Source organism: Anabrus simplex, chromosome 5, assembly GCF_040414725.1.
Source record: "Anabrus simplex isolate iqAnaSimp1 chromosome 5, ASM4041472v1, whole genome shotgun sequence".
Classification (NCBI taxonomy): domain Eukaryota; kingdom Metazoa; phylum Arthropoda; class Insecta; order Orthoptera; family Tettigoniidae; genus Anabrus; species Anabrus simplex.
The window spans coordinates 274,364,976-274,391,227 of NC_090269.1; the positions used below are offsets into that span (position 1 = coordinate 274,364,976).

General features: G+C 37.4%; 1 protein-coding gene across 4 annotated transcripts in view; it reads right to left on the reverse strand.

The window, feature by feature from the left end:
- Positions 1-26,252, reverse strand: part of CkIIalpha (casein kinase II subunit alpha) — a 149,873-nt gene that overhangs the window by 66,189 nt on the left and 57,432 nt on the right. For all 4 annotated transcript variants that reach the window (XM_067147384.2, XM_068227614.1, XM_067147383.2 and 1 more), the window contains exons 5-7: positions 22,147-22,341; positions 10,390-10,592; positions 9,423-9,571 (exon numbers count right to left, since the gene is read on the reverse strand). In XM_067147384.2, coding sequence (XP_067003485.1) covers positions 9,423-9,571; positions 10,390-10,592; positions 22,147-22,341 — 547 coding nt within the window. The remainder of the gene's footprint in view (positions 1-9,422; positions 9,572-10,389; positions 10,593-22,146; positions 22,342-26,252) is intronic.

Here is a 26,252-nt window from a genome sequence, read left to right on the forward strand (position 1 = left end):
GCTATCCAGGTTTATTCAGCAGGTATTTAATAGGACATGAACTGGGACTTAGGAATAATGACGTAATAACCAGTGAAATGTGTTAGAAAAGAATGTCCTAACCAGTTTCAACTGTATGTGGTTCCAGTCTCAGTGACCTGTCGACAGGTGATGACAGCACTTAACGTCTGGTATACTGCCAGCTGGCCCTCATCTTCCTGGGACCTATTCCACAAAAGTATGGTCTTGTACATTACAAGTAAATTCTCTAGTAACTAGTACAAATACCAGAGTTTCTGTTCCACAAAATAATTTTCTACAGTTATACTTTACTACTCCATACATACAAATTACCAGTGAATTTTTATGGGTGTGTTCCATGAAAGTACTAGTACTTGTAACTTACTAGTAAATTGGGAAGTATTCTCTACCAGTGAAAGGACAATAATATATATATGTACTAGTGCTATTTAAATATACTTATTTCAGGTACATTTTGGTAAATATGTGGTCTAGCAGTAGTGATAGTTATGGTGATGAAAATTAAAACTACCATCTGTATAGAAAAAGAATAAACTTCCAGTTTAACACTATTTGAATACAATGAGCATTTTAGGTTAAGGAAAATAAAAGTGGAAGGCCTGAAAATACTGAACAAACATATTCCAAGAAGGACATTCCTGGAATCATTAATTCCAATTAATTCCAATCATTAATCCAACTTTTCCTCTCAAAAGCTCCATGAGCTATACCCAAGTCAAATATTTCCATCCAACCATTAAAAAAAAAAAAAAAAATTTCCTTCAGACTCTTGCTGAATGCACCGAAAAGAATATCTTTCCTTCTTTCTATTTCCCTCAAAATGAATAACTTCCTTTCTCTTGACACCATTTTAACAAATCATGCAGAGTTTGCAATTTCGTAGGTAACAAGTTTGGTGGCCGAATATCGTTATTAGCGGCATCTGATTCCTAATGACAGACCAAGGTGGGCATGTCAGACTATCGTGGAACATATGCGAGGATCGCGGAAGAACAGAATGGGTGATAATAACGGAGTAATTTCCTATCATCAAAGAAATAAACTGAAAAAGCTTTAAGAAATTCACAAAAATATTAGAGTTCTTTGAATCTTTGCTGCATAAGTTACCTTAAAATATGATATTACGATAAATGCAGCAAGCATAACCTAATTCAACGAATGGAACATGAAGATAAACAGCTGATTCATGCTATGACGTAGTATGTTTATTGATATGTCGTCACTTGTAAAACTTGTAAAAATTCACTGGTAATATACAAGAGACTTTCAATCTTTTGTGGAACAGAAATGTACAACTCCATACATTACAAGAACCCACACTAGTAACTTGTAATGTACAAGACCATACTTTTGTGGAATAGGCCCCTGGTCGCGCTGTATAGAATGTCAAAGCATTTGGAAATGGTAGAATGCGCCTAGTTTGCATGATGTGTAAATTTAGAAACTAAAGTAAACTGTGATATATTGGTTGTCATGTCATTCAATACGTGATCGTGTATGTTCAACCACACCCCTTTCCCAATAAATATAGTGTGTTTGAAATTCTAGCAGATAGTACATATAGGTCTATGGAGAAAAACTGTGGATTTATAAGATCATCTAATGGTTCAAGATCTGTGGGAAGACGGATAAATTTTTGGCTGAAAGACTTGCGGCGGTGGTATGGATATACGTTGATAGAAATCGACCGTGCTGCCGTTTCGCGTGTAATCATAATAAATTGGATCGCCAATCTTTGGAGGGAGACGGCGGCATAAGAAGAACGGGAATGTACCAAACACAGTTGGCAACTCTGCGAGGGCTGTAGTGTCATTCTTCTGTGTGTTTCAATTGAAGTGAATCACGTGTTCGAGATGGCAACCAAAGATACAGTCTATAGGTCCTTCACGGCGAAAAAAAAAAACCACTTCAGATTAAAGAAACTCAGAAGAAATTGGAAATCATACAGCAGAAAAATAGATTACGGCTTCAGCAAACTAGTAATCGCCGGGCATTTTGTGGACAGAAAGCTAAGTTACCTGAGACTGAAGAAGATTATGTGTGTATATCGAAGAAAAGAATTTGGATGTGCTGTTACGAGTAAAATATGCCAACTTAAAACCCTAATGATTGCAAAAGAACTATACCCTACCTCAAATAACCTGGGAGATAAAGTAAACACCAAAAACATGTGGTAAATGTAGTGGTATAGAACCTCTATTATACGTTCCCAGTAACTAGGTTTTCCTGTGTCATTCGTTCAAATTACATGGTCCTGTGAGCATTCTAATTAAATCACATTGTAAAAATCCTGCATTATTCGTTCCTCGAAGGAACGATTTCTCGGATCAAACGTCCAGAAATGGCAGTCCTATCAACGCTAAATCCTTGATCACGCGTTTTTCAAGAAACTGTACCTCACGAAAGGACGGCTATGGCATAAGGTACTTACGGATTTTGGTGTTAACGTCCCGTTATTGCGGTGATTTCAGGAAGTACGGTACGGTACTATACCGCACTGGAAAAGCAATCGGCGGTGAACTTGCATGAAGGAACATTTTAGCGTCACATTTGGGTGGTATTGTTTAGAGAATCCTCGGAAATCATAAGCCATGTATCCACAACAATTGGAAGAAGAAAGGGCGCATTTTGACAGCTCTACTTGAAGACGGAACGAGTTTTGTCAAATGTTCGTACTTGTAAAACGTCTACATTATGTACAAGGTTGCATGTTTATTTTTTTTTTTTACTTTTTTTCGAGTGTATTGCCGAACAGGCTTTCGGCACTTCTCTCAGGGCACTGTATAGTGACTGGGCTTTCAGACAGAAATCGAAATTGCTCCTCCTTAAGTATGGTAAATTTATTATTTCAGTATTATCATATATGATTATGTTATCAAGACCAGAATAGATGTTATTTACGCACATTACATTAAAAAACTTATCATTTCGCAGTCCTACCGACTTGTATAGCGAGCGCGCTTTCCAGCTGAGACAAGGTCGCGAATAACCGTAATTTCGGAAATCTCTTTCCAATTTGATTGTGATTAGTGATGGGCAGAACTAAATCGCATTTGAGAACGTGAGGATCGATACTTACATTCAAAACAGTATTCACAAGTTCAACATAACCTTTAAAAGCTAATATAGGCTTAATTTACGTGGTACAAGATTTCCATAAACAGACTACGAACAGTATACCGGTAATCAAATTACAATGAAAAAGGATTTTGCCATCAAGTCAGGCGCTTCTGTATCTAATGTGCTTTATTTTATTAGATTAGAGAATTAAAAACTACTTGCGGTTGATTGTTGTTTGGCTTTCGAAGAGTTTGGCTGATCAAAGTTGCTGAACTGAAAGAAGTTTTCTGAAAAAACTGACAAAGTTTTCCCGGTAAAGCCGACCCCGCGGTCTAACTTGTCTGCCTCTCACCCGGAGGGCCCAGGTTCGAATCTTGGCCAGGTCAGGCATTTTTACCTGGATATGAGGGCTGGTTCCAGGTTCACTCATTCTACGATTACCCTTAATTGAGGAACTATTTAATGGCGAGGTGGCAAGCCCGGTCTAGAGAACCAGGAATAACGGCTGAGAGGATTCGTCACACTGACCATGCGTCTTTTCGCAATGTGCAGGTCTTCGGACGAGCAGCGGTCTTTTGGTAGGCAGAAGGCCCACTGGGCTGTGGTTTGTTTTGGTCTAGGGGTGTATTTTTGTGATGTCCGACTCGTTGGCTGAATGGTCAGCATACCGGCATTTGGTTCAGAGAGTCCTGGGTTCGATTCCCGGCCGGGGATTTTAACCTTCATTGGTTAATTCCAATGGCTCGGGAGCTGGGTGTTTGTGCTGTCCCCAACATCCTTGCAACTCACACACCACACAATCCTCCACCACAATAACACACAGTTACCAACACATGGCAGATGCCACCCACCCTCATCGGAGGGTCTGCCTTACAAGGGCTGCATTCGGCTAGAAATAGCCACACGAAATTAAAAAAAAAAAATTTGTGATATTTAACCAAACTGTTGATGGTTCTTTCATTCCCGGATTTTCCGTTTTCCCGTGTTGTACTTTTTTTCCAGGGTCCCTCCAGAAACTGAAGAGAGGTTCGACTGTAATGTTATTTCTACCTAAAAGTTACGTGCTTCATCTAAATCTGTTTATCTTCATTTCAAAGAACGGTTTAGTTTCCATTTATAATTGATTCTCGTGCATTACAGTGCCTTATGAGAGGGGCAATGTGTCAATAACGGAACAGTATTCAGTAGCGGTTCATTTAGCTAACATACAGGCCTTTTGTTTATGGCTATGTTTGAGGTGTTACTGGCGCGCTAGTGTAATTATTCCCATAGTTCATCGGACTTGTTAATAATTCAAAGAAATCTAACATAAGTTCTCCAACCACTTGACCCGTGCATAAACCGGCCTTTTAAGGCGGCAGTGAAACAAATGTACACACATGGGATGCGAGACGAACTGCATTATTTTAAGTCTACTGATAAAAACAAGCACCCAGAAGTGAGGCAGATTTGCAAATGAATAAAATGATGCTTGGGATTCCATTTCTCTGCAACTGCTAGAGAAGAGTTTCAAGAAATGCGGAATCTCCAATTCGCTGGACAGAACCAAGGACGATATGCTGTGGGAGAACAACTATGGCGACGAGGAGGAGGACAGATTCTGCCAGTGTTGACAAACGCTAAGAAGATTACAGGTAAGGGAGCATCAACGTACACTATATTTTATTTTATGCTGTGTATATCAGCGCAATTTTAAGATACAGAATTACAGTATGATTTTTCTTTTGCAGGACGCTGCTGCTACAATTGTAACATACTGTATTTAAGTTTGTTGTAGATTCCCAGCGCTTCGCTATTTCATGTACTATTTGTAATTTTTATTTACTGATTCATGTACCTCTAAGAGTTTCTTCAGGGGACAAGGAAAGTGAGCGAAAAAACATACCATTGAATACAAAATAAAAACTTTCCCATAGGGATAATGCGTACACTTGCAAGAAATCAGCTTCATTTCCTGTATCAAATCTTATTTATATTAAAATAATAAAAGTAAACTTCCATCTGTTTGCTTAAAGCAAATATATAGTATCGTATAGTATATAGTATAGTATTTTATCGATTTGATGTGTGCACTTTACGTCGTGCATGTACAGGTATAGTGAAAAATATAAGCCTTCTACCGTGTCTAGAGAGGAGACGAGAGCATTAAAAGGAGTAAAGAAAGACAAGAGAACGAATACGATAACCTTTTTCGCTAGTGCTTATTGAATAATTACAGTGTACCAACTCACTCAGCGCCAAGTATGCCAATCGACACTTTAAAACTAGTGTGCTGCAGTGCCAAACACGTCGAATGACGTTTTAGTGCACATGTTCAAATAGTTGATTGTAAGTACACAGATGTCACCCAAATACAGTCTAACTTTCACAGATTAAAAATGAAGGATCAATGTATCGATCGATAAACATGCGAACCACATTCTTTAGTAAGGTAACTTCCCTTTGACATCTGAACACCGGCTATCTTCACTCGTTGAGTAACCGCGTGTTTGTTTTCAGTCAGTGTTTTTACGCTCTTGTAAAATGCCTGTAAGTCATACAAAAGTGCAGATTACTTGCAGGAAAGCAATATACGTGGTATGTTAGAAGAAATGTGTGCTGATTGCGAGTTGGAAAATCATTTAGTGCCTTGTATGGAGAAAACGATAGCGATTCATCTGATGCAGTTGCGAGTGCTTAACCTGATGGGGTAGGTCCAGCAATAGTTAAAGATGTATTTTTGGAGGATGTATCTGGTGTTGATTCAGTGACCGGTCAGACACTGATTAACCTGGACACATGCCCAAGTATTCGAAGAACGCAGGTATGAGTAAATTACCTAGTGATGAATCTTGCATGGCATACTTCACGTTGTTTTTCATGCTCGCATATCTGTCATTTCTTGTAACAGAAACTAACTGATATGTGGAACAATATTTGAGCAGAGTAGCAAGACCAATTACTAAATACTGCATGTACAGTGTGATAATTTGAAGCCTATTAATCTGGATGAGATGATCATTTTTTTTAGGACCCTGGATGATGAACAGTACCATAAAAAAGCCCAAGGTAGAAAGATATTGGACAACAAACATGTTTGCTACTCCTATATTCCTGAAGTTATGCCCAGAAATCTCTTACAGCTCATTTTAAACATTACGGAATGAAACTTGAAATTTTTATGCTATTATTTGTGCTGCTTTTCTTTATATGCACTTTTATTTGTAACTATGCCAAACCCGTTCACCTCCCTTAGAAATATCTGACACAGTGCATTTAAATCACCTCAGAGTGCGAGGGCATGTAAAAATCTAGACCACAAATATGAAAAAATAGGGACTGGGGCCCATAAAAGTACGGTTTTTTTTTTTTTGCTATTTGTTTTACGTCGCACCGACACAGATAGGTCTTATGGCAACGATGGGACAGGAAAGGCCTGGGAATGGGAAGGAAGCAGCCATGGCCTTAAGGTACAGCCCCAGCATTTGCGTGGTGTGAAAATGGGAAACTACGGAAAACCATCTTCAGGGCTGCTGACAGTGGAGTTCGAACCCACTATCTCCCGGATGCAAGCTCACAGCTGCGCGCCCCTAACCGCACGGTATAAAAGTATAAACGTATTATTGCAGACCACACTCTTTCTAAACCAATGTTAGCTGAACCCTTACATTTCAGACTAGTTGGTTAACCCTTTTGCTACCAGACATTTTGGCAGGGTATGTGCAAGAAATCCCAGGCCCTTTTCTTACTTTATTGTAGAATTTTACTGAAATATGCTTATTTAACTTATTTAGTGTCCAAATTGAATAATTTTTTAATGTTTTATTTGTAAATACATACTTTAAAAGATACTAAATGCAAGAAGTAAAGAGTTATGCAAAAAAGATATTTAATTTTCCAAAACCTACTGACCAAATCAGAAAGTTTATCCTTTTCACATTTTTTCAAAATTTCAAATACAAAAAAGTTGCTTCCAACAATCCATATCACTTAAAAGAACATTTAAAAATTAATAAAACCAATAAATTTCAAAGGTTTATTTGGAAAAATAACATAGTTATTGAAGATTAAACATAAAGCAGCAATTTGTATTTCTCAGTGTTCAAAATAACAATATTAAATAACAAGAAAACCCACAAAAATGTAATGATTCATGAAAATAACATTAACTTTAAAAAAATTACACGTTACTATTTACGGTACTTATGTGCCAATAACTTAACATTTGTGCAGCGAATAGCATAAAGGATGCAATCCCTTTTTGCATAGCTGCACTACATACACAGCAGTTTCTTCCCTTTTTGGGAGGCAATTTTTCAAAAAACTCTTTCTCTACAGAACGCCTACTGACATCAACACTGTTCACTTCCCTCCAACAATGTAGTAAGCTGGTGCTCAAGGTCAATGACTTCTAGATTTCACTCCCTTTTTTCAGCACTCTATGCTATACTAAAATTTGTTTTTAAGTGATTGATATGAGTAGAACATTTCTTCCCGATTAATTTGATGGATGTTACAAGTATATTTGAGAGCGTATTATATTTCCAAAAAACTACTGTTTTCTGGCCACACTCTTCGACCATGAATTATTTGGAGGTTAAACTCTGCCATGTGCGAGAGAAGTGGAGAGAATGACTTTGACCACCATCTTGAATTCAATAACATTTTGATTTGCTTTGATCAACTCTAGTCGAAACTCGAAGGCGTTAGTTTCAACATACGCTACCCTTCACTTTATCACTCAACACAGAATTCATTTCTAACTTCTGAATGGAATGCGAAAAACAAGCATGAACCGGCTTACTGGGTTCAGGAATATAACTGAAGATCACCAAGCAAAACAGAATTTTCCTAATGGCTAGCTCCTCGAAAGTGTAATTTATCCCAGTAAAATCCAGGAATTCAATGCCATTTCCCGTTTTTGCTCAACCTTCCCCAAACTGCCTCCCGTGGGGAGGGCTCTTAAAAGTGTCGGAAATCATGTTCCTTTCACAAGGGATGCTAAAGTACATTTTCAAGCTTAGGAAAAATGTGATCGTACTAAGCGTTAATAGCGAAAATTTGAGGTATTTGTGTATATATATATATTTAATACAACATGAATCACGACTTCAAATTTACGATGTGCTAAGCAAGAAAACTTCTTAATGAATGTCTTAATGAGGTTTCACGGTATTTATAATTATTTGCTAGTTTATGCTCTGTTTACATTTTTTATTTGAGCCTTTATAACTTATTCTAATAAAGTAAGTCCAAAACCACACTTTCCAACCAGAGAATAAAGTAGGTTAACAAAACCATGTGATTTCGTCCACTTCACACTACCTTTGTCTGTCCAGTAAATAGTCCATTTCTAAATTTTATAATATTGTGAGGAGATATTCCTGACAGTTTGAAGTATGGAGTGAGAAAATAATATTAGGCAAAGTGTTCTAAGCTTCTAGCGAACAAATTAAACATCCAATATCTGCTCGCGGAAATCCCCTATTTATCTGCTAGCTGTAGCAGCTGCGGAGATCATGAACGCATAACCTTGATTCTGTTCGCTGCAGTGGTTATGACAGAGTGGTTCCTGCGCATGTAAAACATTAAGAGAGGGAAACCTCTGAATAGGAGAGAGAAGACTCTCGTGTTAAATGTGTGTAATAAGTTTACTGAAACGTACCCGCAAAATTAACATCCAAGTTCGCCGGTATGTCTGTCTGTTTCAAGTGTTTACAGAGTATGAAAAGAATTACACACCACTAGTCGTGTTACTATTCGAGTAAAAAGAGCGAGTGTGAGAAGTGTTTCAGACGTGGAGTGTGACAAATCTGTAAGTAATTTAGGAGAGGATTCTAGTGACTCAAGAAGTAACAAATCTTCCGATCTATAGAGAATGGAGCCTCTTGCAAGTTCAGATTAATGAAATACCTGTCACATAAGTAGGCCTACTTATTTTCATGGCAAATATATTTTATAGCAACGATAACTTATTTTTATCATCTCAAATATGTTCAGGCAAAGTAGCTATATCCGTAAATTTACGTGTTCAAATTTGCATAAAGACCACGTGGACCTTTCAGAGTGATATGAAATGTATGTTTATGCTGGTGTCACTTTTTTGATGGAAGGATTTTTAGCTCATTTCATTTTTTCAAAATGATCCTAAAATTAGGGTGCATGGATTATTCGCGTTAATACGGTACATTTGAACCAGGGTGTTATTTCAAAAGACACTTGATATTGACTTAATAGCTTTTGCCATAATCTAGATTTGACAAGTTATAAATCTCAAAATTAAAGAAAAGTGACATAACTTATGTCTAGCCTCATAAAGGTCAGAAAATATTTTAAACATGGGTACAAAATCTCTCACGTACAAAAGTAAGGATGCTCCATAGCTTCCCGAGCTGTGAGTCTCTCATAATGATCATATCGAAGCAGCTTGTCCAGGAAATCCAAAGCTTCAGGAGACACCAAATGCTGGTTTTCACTGTGCACAAATCTTTCCCACCGCTTCCGCGAATGTCTGAAATAAATTTCAATCTAAAATTATGATCGACATCTGAGTATACAATGCAGCAATGCTATATAAATTTTAAGTCCTTTACGAACCAATCTACTTCACAAGTTGCTGAGTGAACTTTCTAGGACTAAGTCACTAAAAGCAAGAAGTATCAGATTATCATCAGTAAAAATGGATATCACTAGGAGATCCCACCCCAGAAAACTTGAATTACTTTACTTAGTCTCGACTCAAGCTTACACATTGCACAGGTAAATGATTGTGAAAGGAGCTAATTTTTTTACTAGAAATTTGTGCAGTTTTCTTTTTATCTGTTTAAGGCTGCATCATCACTGACAGGTATTCTGTGATGCTGGGATGGTAAAGAGCATAGAGTGGGATGGAAGCAGCCCAATCCTTAATTAAGGAAATGCCTGAATGTATGCCTTGTGTGAAAATGGTAAACTACAGAAAACAATCTTCAGGGCTGTTAATAGTGGAGTACAAACCCATCATTTCCTGAGCATAACTTTACTGTATAGCAAACTCATTCAATCCTTTTGTTTTCAGAGTGAAAAACAACTTGTATCTGCAAGAGATGTGTGCGACAGATCAAAATGAAACGCCCAGTATATAAAATTTAGTTCTCTTTCCAGTTCATACACAAGCCAGATAGATGATCAATAGAAAGGAATCACAAGTTTACAAGTGAAGCTATTTATTAGCACAGTACACAATATTATTCCCAATTCTTTAAGGGTAATGACATTTTATTTTATCCAAGTTCAGACTGGAGTAAATCCAATATTATGTATTTAAAAATAATGTTTTAGCAAACTTACCTGCCAAGAATGTCGTGAAACCTAGGATCAAGCTCTATATGGTATTTTTCTAAGTATTCAAACAGCTCCTCTGTACCCAACACTTTGGCTATGCGGACCAACTGATCATAGTTATCGTGACCATGGAAGAAGGGCTCTTTCCTGAAGATCATACTGGCTAGCATGCAGCCTAAGGACCACATATCGAGCGAGTAATCATACATCTAGAAACAAAACATGAGATTATTCATTCCAATGAACATCTGTAAGTACAATGAAAAGCTGCAGGTGTTACTGATAGCTATGAGATTATGGATAAAGGTACAGGGTATCTCAAACCTTTTGGGTCAAATTGAAACAGATGATAGAGAGTCCACAACAGATTATGTTGAGTCAGGGAACCAATGGTTGGAAATGCATATTTATTGTGTTATGGACATACACAGTGTACACTGCATAACAACGTAGCTCATAGTAATTGTTCAAAGAGATGACCACCAGTCTCCATGCATGCATGCATGCAAGTTCTGCAACACACTCTCAAAGATCCCTGGTGTCTAATGTACCAGGAGACAGGCAACTTGGATCCTAGCAAGCAGGTCTTCATCCATTTCTACGGTGGTTTCATACACCAACTTCATGTAATTCCAGAGGTGTGAGACCCAATGATCGCACTGGCCATGGGACAAGACCTCTCCTTCCAATCCAACGATGAGGGTACATGTTGTTCAGGTGCTCGCAGGCATAAACATAAAAGTGGGAGTGGGCTAGTGCACAGCCATACAATATATCAAGTGACATTAAATCAGTCTTGGACTGGTTTCAGTGACTTAGTGGCTATTTTCAGCCAAATAAAATTAAACGGATTATGTGATAACTAAAACATGTGTCTAACAGACAAAGGCAATGTAGCAAGAATAATTATAACATTAAATTACATATAATCCATTTCAAACGGTTTTTCAATCCTAACTTCAATCTAATTGAAATTTCAGAGAAATCAAACATTTTATTTGACCACTAAAATCCTATCTTCAGTAATTGTGTCTCAGATAAAAATAATTCTTTCTTTTATAATCTCTTTAAATTCCCCTCTCAAAGTCTTTCTTTCCACACCCTTCAGCCCCGCCTTAAGAGACCCCTTCCCTCCTCCTCTCCCTATCTAATCCTTTGTTTACATTGCCTACTTTCTACAAGTCAGTGCTTGTTCCCTACCCACTCCTTTGTTACATGGTCTGCCTGCTTCCTCCAGCAAGCCAGTGCTTGTTCCACATCAGGCATTAGAGGTGAGTCTCATAAATAATTTTTCTCTTTTTAAATTTCATTTCTGTATGTTTATTCATTCCTAATTCTGGCTATCATTTCCAGATTTACTTCTTTGCCTGAGGTCTTAAGTGAACTTAAAGACATATCATGACAAGAAGATCATAACCATAAATTTTGTTATTACATGTAATTTAATGTTGTAATTATTCCAGCAACATTGTCTTTGTAAGACCTGTTTAGTTTTATTTGACTGAAGATGGCCACTAGGTGGCTGAAACTAGTCGGAAGACTGATGTAATATCACTTGATATACTGTATAGAAAAGGTGGACCCTCTTGTCAATTTATTGATTATAATTGCACTTCAATACGGAGTAAAAATGAAATTTATAGCTTATAACCACATCCTTCCATGGAAAACAAAGGGTACAGTCTCGTGGCAGCACATCTCACAGGAACACCATATAACGTGGACCAGTCAAACGGGGAGACAGCAAATAAGGTCCCATTAGGTGATCTTGGACAATGCCCCCCCCCCATACGTTGACAGAGAATCGTTGCTGGCTGCCACCGATGTGGGTGGCGTGAGGATTGTCCTTACTCTTGAAAACACAATCATGGTTGAATGAGGCCCCAGCCGTGAACAATACTAACTGTACAAAGTTCGGCACTACAGCACTGCGGTGGATAATCCATTTTACAATGCTTAGTAAAGCTAAAGGTTCCACCTATTCAATAAGTTATCGTAATGGTCTATTTAGAACATCACATATTTATTTAACTTATCATAAAATACATCTTTGGTACCGGTTTCGGCAATCCACTATGCCATCATCAGCCATTGAGTTTTTTATAGCAAGGAACATTCAAAAATTTAAAAATATGCAATAGCAAGTCCTATTCTTACATGAAAAACATTAAAAATATAGCTAAATAGCATAGGCCCATTGTACTATACAAATAACATGTCTTTTTTGAAAAATACAATATTATTTAGTGCATCTAAAATTATTTTATATATAATTGGCACAGTCTATGATTTGGTATACCTTATGTACAATAGAATCATGTAAAATTGATAAAAGAATCTACTTTTTGCCATTTAACCAGTTTTTAAAACAACAAGTCCTATTTTACATGGAAAATATTAAAACTTGGCTAGTTAGTACTAACCCTTTTTTTATGTTATACAAGTAACATGTTTTGTTAAAAATATAGTATCTTTTTGTGCGTCTAGAATTGTTTTTTAGGTGCTTAAAAAGACTATGGTTTGATATAGTTGATACACAGGAAATTTGATGTTTCTATAAAAACCTCTGTCATTTTTAACACAGTTTCTTAGTTCCTCATAATATGCGACTTATACTGTTTTAGATAAATACAGGTTCTTCTTCCTTAAAACTTATTGAAACAACAGTCTGTTTGACTATGTAAGTCCTGATGTGTTTTTTTCTTGTTTGAGTATTTGAACCTTGCTTCTAGTATTTTCCAATGTAAATAACTGTGTGGCTGAGGCCGAAACTATGGTTAAGATCTTGAATATTATTTTATGTGCCAGATGGAAATGGGCCGTAAATAGTGTTAATCTCGAACCAGTACGGACCTCAGGTTGAATGTAACAGCGTGCAGAGAGAGTGAGGAACAACTGCTGAAATCTACTTTTTGCCATTTAACCAGTTTTTAAAAAAAACAAGTCCTATTTTACATGGAAAATATTAAAACTTGGCTAGTTGGTATTAACCCTTTTTTTATGTTATACAAGTAACATGTTTTGTTAAAAATAATAATAATAATAATAATAATAAAATAATATTCAAGATCTTAACCATAGTTTCGGCCTCAGCCACACAGTTATTTACATTGGAAGCAAGGTTCAAATACTCAAACAAGAAAAAAACACATCAGGACTTACATAGTCAAACAGACTGTTGTTTCAATAAGTTTTAAGGAAGAAGAACCTGTATTTATTATCTAAAACAGTATAAGTCACATATTATGAGGAACTAAGAAACTGTGTTAAAAATGACAGAGGTTTTTATAGAAACATCAAATTTCCTGTGTATCAACTATATCAAACCATAGTCTTTTTAAGCACCTAAAAAACAATTCTAGACGCACAAAAAGATACTATATTTTTAACAAAACATGTTACTTGTATAACATAAAAAAAAGGGTTAATACTAACTAGCCAAGTTTTAATATTTTCCATGTAAAATAGGACTTGTTGTTTTAAAAACTGGTTAAATGGCAAAAAGTAGATTCTTTTATCAATTTTACATGATTCTATTGTACATAAGGTATACCAAATCATAGACTTTGCTAATTATATATAAAATAATTTTAGATGCACTAAATAATATTGTATTTTTCAAAAAAGACATGTTATTTGTATAGTACAATGGGCCTATGCTATTTAGCTATATTTTTAATGTTTTTCATGTAAGAATAGGACTTGCTATTGCATATTTTTAAATTTTTGAATGTTCCTTGCTATAAAAAACTCAATGGCTGATGATGGCATAGTGGATTGCCGAAACCGGTACCAAAGATGTATTTTATGATAAGTTAAATAAATATGTGATGTTCTAAATAGACCATTACGATAACGTATTGAATAGGTGGAACCTTTAGCTTTACTAAGCATTGTAAAATCTTGAGTCAATACGGACAAAAAATGAAGTTTTTAATACTAAATGGATAATCCATTGACAGAAATAAATGCGGGGCTCAAAAACCGTTGGTTCAAGTGCTTGCAGACGGTCTTTATGATAGGGGTGTAATACCTGTTCTGCTAGTACTCTCCACACTGTATCCTTCAAAGTGTGTGTTTCACAGGCATGTTGACCGCTGCTCGGCCAAACAATCCAACACCGTCTCCTCAAAGTCTAGTCTTAGGACATGTCTTGGACAGGAACCCTGGCCGGCTCTCTGTAGTGTTAACGACCCCGTCTCTTGTAAGTTGGTAATTACAGAGATAAACTTCTTCCAATTAGGATGACACTTGTCGGGAAAGCGTTCTCTGTACATTCATGTTGCTTCATAGGCACATCCTGCCACATTGTACATTATATGCATGCCTGTCAACTCTCATGAGTAATGTTCTATCTTTGACCAATGCGTCATGCACTGTACACAGTAACACAACTCACCATGGACATATCACAAGCTGTCTGATGCAATGGACAACTGACACCAGGGATAGTGGTATGCAAGTGGCATAGGTTAATGCCCCGGTGCGATGCATGCAGCCGTCGCATGGCACACGTGCTTTGAGCTAAGGCGTGTACAGAACATCTGTTTGGTGGTCAGGGGTGTACACTGTATCACCAGCTGCCTGTTCCAGTGCATAACAGGCACCTGGGCTCTTTGCAAGTGTGTGACAAAACTGCTTGCGCCATTGCAATACATGCGCTGAGACTGGCGGTTGTCACTTTGAACAATTACTATGAGCTACGTTGTTGTTATGCGGTGTACGCTATGTCAATAACACAAATATGCATTTCCAACCATTGTTTCCCTATCTCAATATAATCAGTTGTGGACCCACTATCACCCGTTTCAATTTGACCTAAAAGGTTTGAGACACCCTGTACATCTCTCTATGGTGATCTTCAAACACAAATACAATGCCTCTCGCCTGTAGTTTTCCCACCCTCCCTTTGTGTTAATGCATACATTACTAACATTTACAAAAAGTGGAATTGTCAATGAACTGGCAACAGTGACTGGTTAGTGAACACTAACAACACAGTTGTAAGTAATGGAAAGGAACAAACACTGACATATGATGATGTGGAGACTGTCCTTGACCTTTTATGTTTTCTTTGTATGTCTCCCTTTTCTCACACTGACCTGTCATTGTATTTAGCCTGTGTTCCTTTCAATGTCGTATCTTTCTGTATATGATTTACCAGTACGGTTTTATCTATTATCAAAGAAATGGTCTCATCATAGCGAGGTATACAAAATAGGCATTTCACTGCCACATGCCTGTATTCTTACCTATAATCGAGTTTATAGTCTCAAATAATAAAGATTAAAAGACAGTGTCTGTGAAAGGATTAATGAATCTTCACACAAGTTCAACCACACAATACTTATAGCCCATATACGAAGGTAATCCCAAAAATACGGTCTCCTATTTTTTTATAAATACATAGACCTGTTTATTTCTACAATGGTTTACATCATTTTACAGCTTGAACATTTAACTATTTTTCTACATAATCACCATTTCGGTCAATGCATTTTTGTAGACACTAACAGTTTTTGTGTGCCCATGTCATACCAGCTTGCTGCCATGCTGTTCACAAAGTTGTGAACCTCATCTTTCACCTCGTTGTCTGTGCTGAATTGCTTTCCAGCCAAGTGTTGTTTCAACTTAGGGAACAAGTGATAATCACTGGATGCCAAGTCGGGACTATAGGGTGGGTGGGTGATGTTCCACTGAAACTGTTGCAGGATAGCAACGGTTTGCTGGGCGAAGAGCGGGCGAGCGTTGTCATGGAGAACATTCCTCTTCTTCGGTTCTGAATTGCCCGCCTGAGTTTTTTCAGGATCTCGCAGTACCTGTCAGCGTTAATTGTGGTCCCAGGGGGCATAAAGTCGACCAACAATACCCCATTTCGATCCCAAAACACAGTTGTCATGACTTTACCAGAAGACTATGTTTGTTTGAATTTCTATGGCTTTGGCGAAGAGGGATGCTGCCACTGGCGTGATTGTTGCTTGGTATCAGGTGTAAAGTGGAATGCCCAGGTTTAGTCACCCATGACAACTGAGTCAAAAAAGTTGTCCTGTTCAGCTGCAAAGAGTTGCAGAAATGCGCAGGAAGAAGCAATTCGTTGCCGCATGTGGCCTTCAGTTAGCATGCATGGCACCCATCTTGAGCACACCTTCCGGTATTTCAACTTTTCCGTTAAAATTCTGTGAACGTCACTTCGGGAAACCTCAGGATCCAAAGTGCAGAGATCATCCAGGGTGATCTGCCGATCTTCACGCATGATTTGCTCACCATTCATGACTGTCTCGACGGAAATTGGTGGTCTCCCGCTCCTTTGTTTATAGCAAATTTCAGTCCGATCGGCTGCAAACTCTCTCTACACCACTTACAAACATTTTAGACATCCATGCACGGCTCACCGTACACTTCCGTCAATTGGCGATAGATTTCAATCGGTTCAGTACCTTTTGCGTTAAAAAACCAAATAACTGCGCGCACTTCGGATTTGGCGGTAACATCCACAGGGAGCTCCATTCTCAACGGTTGCCAAGCCAAGACTGAGTGCCTCAGCGCTGCGTGCGCATGTTTATATGCGAGTGCGGGAAACCCTCTTCACAACATTGCGACCAACAGCCACACGAACAGAGTTGTATATTTATAAAAAAAAGTAGGAGACCTTATTTTTGGGATTACCCTTGTACATAGAAGAGTTAGTAAAGAACTATGTCATTGGGAATCAAGACAGCAGTGTTATTCCTTCAAGAGAATATGAAGTTTGTGATACAGGTAACATTTTCCAAAGGTCAGTCAGCAAAACAATTACATTCCACATTAAGTTGCTGTGGGCACAATTTTTGTCACCAATAGCATTTGAATAAAAAAAATTCTTCATATCCTATACCTGCAAAATATACAGAACGGGAGGATGTACAACTCTATGGATGAGAGAAGTAAAAGCAAATCACGGAACACAGTGACCAACGCAAAAATTGATAAAACCAAAGAGTTTAGTAACACAATGGGCCTAAGAGAATTTCGATAGAGAAATGGATAATTAGCACATTGACCTATCATAGTACTCTACACAAAACAATGGCCGAGAACAAATTATCCACTATAAGAAAAAAGGTTGAGTTATGTATTCAAATATTATTCATAGGAAGATCTTTACAATATGGTAAAACATGTCTATTTTTCAGAATGCAGTGTGATAACCATCTGGATCTGCAAAAGCTTCAAAGAGATCCAAGAACAGGAACACTCCTGCACAAATAGTGGTGAATAAGAAAAATAAATGCCATATTGGAAAAGCTGCCCATCTATGATGCTTTAAAAGCTTTAATTCTGATTTATGAGATATCTACTACAACAAAAAGAAAATGGGTGGGAGATTCCCAAGAAGTAGCGAAGAAGGTGAAATGGTTTGTTTCTCCTTGATTACCGGTATTTAACTTGATAAGAGACAGTAGATCAGTGAAGTAACAATTGAAATCCAACTACCAAACTCCACTAAACTTCAATCCCTCAATGCTGGAATAAAAGAAAGAATGCTTTAAAGAACATTAATACTGCCATCATGTCAAACATCCTGGAATGCATCAGAGATACGTAAATTTGTTGTTCAACATACATACATTACATATATCATTATAGACAGTTATGCCTTTCAGCGTTCAGCCTGCAAGCCTCTGAATTTACTACACGGCGCCACAATCTTCTATTTGCAAGTAGTGCTGTGGCCTCGTTTATATTTATACCTTTCATCTTTAAAACATTAGAAACTGAGTAACTATCATCGTCTTGATCTCCCTCTACTTATCTTACTCTCCATGAGAGAGTCCATTATTCTTCTAGGTAACCTATCCTCCTCCATTCGCCTCACATGACCCCACCACCGAAGCCAGTGTATGTGTACAGCTTCATCCATCGAGTTAATTACTAACCTAGCCTTTACTTCCTCATTCCGATAACCCTCCTGACATTGTTCCCACCTGTTTGTATCAGCAATTATTCTCGCTACTTTCATGTCTGTCACTTCGAACTTATTCATAAGATATCCTGAGTCCACCCAGCTTTTACTCTCGTAAATCAAAGTTGGTCTGAAAACAGACATGTAAAGATAATTTTGTCCAGGAGCTGACTTCCTTCTTACAGAATATCGTTGATCACAACTGCGAACTCACTGCATTAGCTTCACTGCACCTTGATTCAATCTCACTTCACTACCATCCGGGGAGAATATACATCTCAAATACCGGAAATTATCTACCTGTTCCAGCTTTGTATCACCAATCGAACATTCAGTTCTCTTGGATTTCTTACCTACAGACACCAATTTAGTCTTCGAAAGGTTAACTTTCGTACCATACTCATTGCACCTATTTACAAGTTCCAAGACATTAGACTGCAGATTTTTGGCATGATCTGCCATAAAGACCAGGTTGTCAGCATAGGCCAGACTGCTTACAACATTTCCACCTCATTGAATCCCTTCCTGCCACTTTATACCTTTTAGCAGATGATCCATGTAAACTACGAACAACAATAGTGAAAGATTACAGCCTTGTCTAACCCCTGTAAGTACCCCGAACCAAGAACTCATTCTACCATCAATTAACACTGCAGTCCAATTGCCAACATATATGTGAGATTGATTTTTGTAATCTATCCTTAATCCTGTAGACCGACAGTACCCTGTCATATGCTTTTTCTACATCTACGAAACCTAAACATAACTGTCTATTCCTCTCGTAGTATTTTCAATTACCTGCCGCATATTGAAAATCTGATCCCGACAGCTCCTCTGTGGTCTGAAATCTCACTGGTTTTCAACCAACTTCCTCTCAACCACTGATCGCATTTTCCCTTTCAAGATGCCAGTGAATACTTTGCCTGGTATACTAATCAATGAGATACCTCGATAGTTGTTGCAATCTTTCCTGTTCCTTGCTTATACATAGGTGCAATTACTGCTTTTGTCCAATCTGAAGGTACCTTACAAACACTCCATGCTATCTTATTATTCTATGAAGCAATAATAATAATAATAATAATAATAATAAATAAATAAATAAATAAATAAATAAATAAATAAATACATTCGGCCCAATACTCAGATCATTCACAATTTACCGTCATCATCTGAAGTTTCACCATAGGAACTTTGGTCGCTGGCATCTTTCCACAAATAGTTGTCCTCACTACCGCCCACTGAATTTGAAATTCCACATTTCTTAAAGCTCTTGGACACCAGATCGCTGGGAATGCCCATGCGGTCTTGATCCAGCTGCATACTGTATTAGTACCACTTCAGGCCTCTTCACTTGTCCAGTTGGTGTTAATCAAAACAAAATGAAAGTTATCAGAATTTATTTTTGGCCAATTCTGTAAAATGAAATCAATAGCTAAATTGAAAAGAATTAGGGATGGAGAAGACCCTTGAAATACTCCCATTCTAAGTTCAATGTTGCATATCCAGGCTTAGCATACTGAACGCCTGGGTGACGTCCAGCATTGCCACAGATCATTCCGGTTTTCTTTTGCTTTCTTCAAAGATCCATCTACCACAGACACATTAATGTAGGTTCCTGGCTGATGAACAAATGCCTTTTGATTAGGATTAAGGTGAATAAATTACCTCAATTTTACATCCAGCATTTTCTCAACGAGGTACCTAATAACTGAATGTAAGAATACGCATTGCCATTTCGATGGGTTAGTTCTCTCTCATTTGCCTTTATAAATTAAAATGGTTCTTGCCTCATTCCTTCATGGACAATATTCCATTTTAACATCATGTTGATCAAAGCAACAATTATACTGGAACACCTTCAATGTTCTTTCTAAAATTTTTGTCTGAATCCGGAGTAGAAAATAATTTCAATGCATTTAATGCACTTAAATTTCAAACAACTGCTCAAGTTCATCCTGTACCACACTAATGAGTGTTATTGTAACTATCTCTTAATTTACTACTTTCTAATCCCTATTTCAACTGTGTGCTTTCAAAATTTCCATTACAATTTTGCAGGGACCACTATTTTAATTATTGTTCAATACAGACCTAACACAGGTTTTCAAAATGAAATACTGATACTGAATAAGATCATAGTTGAATTTTTTCCCCCCACTTTAGTCTTCTTACTAGATTACTTCCGATCATTTGAAGAAAATATTTCCTTTTTCTGTCTTCTAATTTCATATATCGAACTGGAAGTTTGGGTCCCAGTAGTTTATTTCCAGCTTCTTGTAAAGCGAAATCGTCATATACATTACTTATATCTTCCACACAACTCAGAATTTCCAACAGAGCTGAAAACTTTTGCCAAAACGACTGCACATTCATCACTAACATATTGTGAATCAGTGGCTGACCTGTTCGTCATTCATGTAATTGGCACTAATAAAATAGTAACCCTAATAAAATAATTGTTACATAAAATAAATTTCATCGTAAAATCCGTATTGTCGTACGTATACTTTTAGGTTAAGTCAATATTCCACCTTTACAATACCGTAAGTTTATTGTCTATTTATTTAAACAACATTATTAATAATTGTTACAATAAGGGCATTTCTGTTAAGATGGACTCTCACTTGTGAGATTGACGTCAGCATTCTCCTCCAGCAAATCTTCTAATGCTTTACATGCAATAAGTATTGTGGAGCGACGTTTTATATTTAAGAACTTTACAGTAACTTATTTCAATACAGACTGATGCGCCTTTCAGTGTTAGGTATACAATTCTGTGTGAAGCACAAGTTTCTACTGAAAAAGGAGGGGAAAATGATTAGACTCCAAATTTATCAATTTCAGTGCACTATCTACAGTAATTTGTATACAGCACACTGAATGACAAAACCCACAAAAAAAGTTTATATAACATGTAACAGAGCAGAATTCTATGTGCATGGCATTTTCAACTCCACTGCAGAACATTAGGAACTTTTTTTTTTTGCTAGTTGTTTAACGTCGCACCGACACAGATAGGTCTTACGGCGACGATGGGAGAGGAAAGGGCTAGGAGTGGGAAGGAAGCGGCCGTGGCCTTAAGGTACAGCCCCAGCATTTGCCTGGTGTGAAAATGGGAAACCACGGAAAACCATTTTCAGGGCTGCCGACAGTGGGGTTAGAAACCTACTATCTCCCGAATACTGGCCGCACTTAAGCGACTGCAGCTATCGAGCTCAGTACATTAGGAACAAAATATGAACCACAATAATCAAATATCACTTTTACACTACGAAATGTACCAAATTGAAAGTCAAAAGGAAATATTCTATTTAAAATTATATTTAAGTACTATTGCAAATATCTTGCTCATATGATCCCTTGAAACCCTGAAAGCAAATTTCATAAGGTGTATGTACATACATTTTTAACCGTAGATGCTGTAGGTAATATGAACTACTAGAATCAGAGTGAAAATCTTGAAAAACAAAGCTAATATCTTGCTAAATCCTTCAAAAGTCCAGCATTTTACAATTTTGATCTCATGTGACACATTTGAAATGCAACGAAAAATAAGAAATGGACATTCATTACAAAAGACGCACACATTAAATCTGTCTACATTCAAAGCTTTATAAAATGTTCATCGCTTAGAAAAATTATTGGCAAATCTTGATTAAACATTACAAACACTGCAAAATGCAGCTATCTCTGTAATTGATACACACATAAAGAAGTGTTATCTCACTGAACAATTAACCACAAAAACATCATTTAAAACTTAATAGTAACCAATAAAAAATATACAAGCTTATTTTCAAATTAAAAAGTACTGATACCTGGTAATCTACTAGGAGTTCCGGTCCTTTGAAATACCGTGATGCCACACGTACATTATACTCCTGTCCTGGATGATAGAATTCTGCTAGGCCCCAATCAATGAGACGTAGCTTTCTGTTCTCATGGTCAATCATCACATTATGTGGTTTCACATCACGATGCATGATACCCATGCTGTGACAGTAATCTAGAGCCTAGACAACATAAATTTGCAAGTAAAAATAATGATTCTACAGTGGAAACAAAATATAATACTGCTGTACAGAATTGGAATGACTCCTAATCATCTTTCTTCATTCTATCTCTGAAGGAGTTTATTTCTAAGGGATGATGTTTAGGAAAGGATCTTCTTTACATTACTATACTTGGATTTCAATGAACAGACTTGAAAGTCAATAATCCACGATACTGAGGCAATTGCAAGACAAAAATCACTTCAACTAAAAGGTTCAACAAAGGCTGTATGGTAATTAAAAGTGGCTTATGTCAAAAGGATCCTAAGAGGTCTTGCAAACAGTACGTACCTTGTGATGTCATCCACAGCAGCTGTTAAGAGCAAAGCTAACTAGTTTTTGTGTGGGGTTGAAGTAAGCAATGAAACACTGTAAAACTTTATGAACCTCTTTTACTATTGCATTCTTTGCACGGGTTGGACAGTGTTGTCATCCTATGTATATTTCCGTGGCATGGTCCAATCCGGATTAATAAAAAAAAAAGTTATGGTACTAAAACAGACTGCAAGCTTCAACTCTTAATAAATGTATCAATTCATTATCATTTTGTAGCCGTTTAACTTTGCACTAATGGAAAACCATCCTTAGGGCCACTGATGGAGAGGGTTCAAATTCACTGCCTTGAGAAGGCAATCTTTAACAGCTACACAATCCACATCATATAACTAACTCATTCAATCTTATGAATTCAATTAACAGGAATATAAATATGATAGAAAAAGTTGATTCATAATTATTAAGAAAAAAAAAAAAAAAAAAGAAAAAAACTTATGTGCAGCAAGCGAATTTGCATCAATGTATATGCTGTGTTGAACTGGTAATATGTAAAATAAAGCTTTGTGTTACATAGGTTATTAAAAAAAGCCAACACTTTTAACATTCCTTTTCTTCCTGGCCTTTTCTCCAATTACCTGCGGTATGAATTTAGCTCGATATTACGATACAGCTATAACACTTGTAGTAAGAAGTCGACAGTCGTCAATATCTTTTAGCTCATAACGTAACAAGTTACCCCCACCATCGTCAAATGATTCAACTGTCACATTGCCTTTTCGACTAGAATGTCAATAAACCCAAATTCTTAACGTTTTAGCATCGCATCAAATTGAGATGGTCCATAGAGGTCCAATTTAAACATCGTTCATCAACCTTCAACTACAACTTCGTGTTTTTTCATCAAAGTGAACCACAACTTCACCATATGCCATTGACTTTCAACTTTTATCTCATGTAAACAAATAATTATAGGTCACTTGACCATCCTTTTTTATTCAACATTATTTTTTGACTAAATACGATTTTGATCGTAATTCTCGCCATTGTCTAATTGTAACCGATGGTCGGTCAACATAATTTTAGAGCAATCTTACCATTTGTTTATAACAGACTGTTGCTTTGTTCATTTTAATTATAACAGTAGCCTTCTAATGTCAATATTGCAAATACTTTCACCAATTGTAAACTCCTCACTCATTGCAATATCTTTAAAACCAACATTGTACTAGTCTTTTACCATATGTTAATTTTAGTTCAAGTCTCTCCAAGGCTTTTAAAAAATTAGTTTTAATTTGTTTATAAATCAGATGCCTGATTTTATTTCAAGGTTAAGGCAATGGCTGATGATGCCAATATACAAGGCGAAACATATACCATTTTAGTTAACATGTCAATGTAAATCAACAAAGACAAGACTTACTGTATTGATTAGGTGGTCAAATTAATAAATTAACTTATTGTTATTATTCCAATCAAATATCATCAATACGGATCAAAAATTATATTTATCACATATAATGTCCTAAGGTACAGCATGGCAGGGGGGAGGGGGAGGTCAATTGGAAATTCTGATAAGATTTACCTGTACAAATTATGGAAGCAAACAATGCAGCAGTGTTCCGTAATGCTAGGTATAACCCTTGGTGGACACACACTACAATCGTATGTCATTTTCAGACTAAAAACAATGCCAAAACAGGAAACTATCCGCAGGAATTTTGGTTAAAAGTAGAAGAGAAAGGGTGGATGAAAGAAGACAAGTTACCGTTTTAAGCAATACTGGCAGACGTAAGCCTCCATGGTGATTTCTGGCATACACAGGAAGTTTTAATTTGCTTTATTGTAAAATTTCAAAAATGCTCTGAACCATCGATTCCTCTGAGAAGTGATCAGTTTCTACTACGGCTTCCTAGTATGTTTTGGGAAGCTGCTGCACTATTGATATTGGTCTCCGAATTATGAGGTCATGCTGTGCCATGAAGTCTTACCCAACCAAAGCTCCTCTTTAAATTCACTATGAGGAATCTGCATGGTATCTGCTATCTTGAGGCCTTCAGACTAAAACAGATAAAAATCCATCTGCTCACATTTTACATACATATTCCAGGAGATTAGTTTCTAGCTCAGTATATTTTGCCTTCTCCTGTTCCGAGACTTTTCTCAGGTGTCCTTCACTTGAATTCATCTTTGTCCATCGTTTTCACCAACATACCTGCCAACCCCCCAAACTGAAAAATCAGGAGATTTGACGGTGGGGGTGTAGAGTTACTGGTTATGTTTAAAACATTTCTTTTTTGCTTTATGTCACACAGACCAAATAGGTTTTATGATGATGATGGGATAGGAAAGGGATAGGAGTGAGAAGGAAGTGACCAAGGCCTTAATTAAGGCACAGCCCCATCATCTGCCCGGTGTGAAAACGGGAAACCACAGAAAACCATCTTCAGGGCTGCTGACAGTGGAGTTCAAATGCACCATCTCCCAAATGCAAGCTGATAGCTACAAGACCCAAACTGTGGAGCCACCTGCTCAGTATCTGGATTTTTCTTAGCAACGTAATACGAGGCATATTTTCTAAGTACCATTTTGAAATAGATAAAAAACAGAGACTTTTTAACAGTTTTATTTTTATATGAAAGTCTGTACATCACTCTACTTTTCAACATAATTCCCACCAATATTGAGGCACTTGTCATATTGTACGAGCTTTTGCACACCATCCTCATAGAAGTTGGCTGCCTGATTTGTCAGCCACTGCAACACGGCCATCTCGACACCATCATTGCCGTCGTGGCGTTTGCCGGCCTTGTTTCTTCAAACGCAGGAACAAGTAGTAATCACTGGGCGCAGCAAGATTGGGACTGTATGGAGGGTGATCGAGTTGTTCCCAGCGAAATTATGTGATGAGGTCTTGGGTTTGATGAGCCGCATGTGGGCATGCATTGTTATGAAGCAAAACGACGCCCTTACTGAGCATGCCACGCCTTTTGTTCTGAACTGAGCGGCACAATTTATTTAAGGTCTCACAATATGTTACTGAATTGTCTCACCACGGGGCAAAAAGTCCACCAGTAACACCCCTTTTCTGTCCCAAAACATGGTACACATGATTTTCCGGGCTGATATTGTTTGCTTAAACCTCACCCTCTTGGGTGAAGTTGAATGTCGCCATTCCATAGACTGCTGTTTTGATTCAGGTGTAACGTAGGCCACCCAGGTTTCATCCCCCCGTTACAATTTGACTCAAAAAATCATCACCTTCCTCGTGGTAATGCTCCAGGAAAGTTAAGGCACTGCCCAAATGTTTGCTTTTGTGCCCCCTTTGTCAACATTTTCGGTACCCAGCGTGAGCACACCTTTTGGTAATTTAATCGTTCACTCAAAATTTCATAAAGAACACTTCGGGAAACTTGAGGAAACATGCCAGATAATGACGCAATCGTAAAGTGCCCATTTCCTCTCACTGCTCAGTCAACTGCCTGCCCCAAATCTTCACTAATGGCTGAAGGTCGCCCACTCCGTTCTTCACTATGCACATCTTTGCGGCCACCTTTAAATGCTTGAACACATTTTCTAACCATTCCATCGCTCATAAT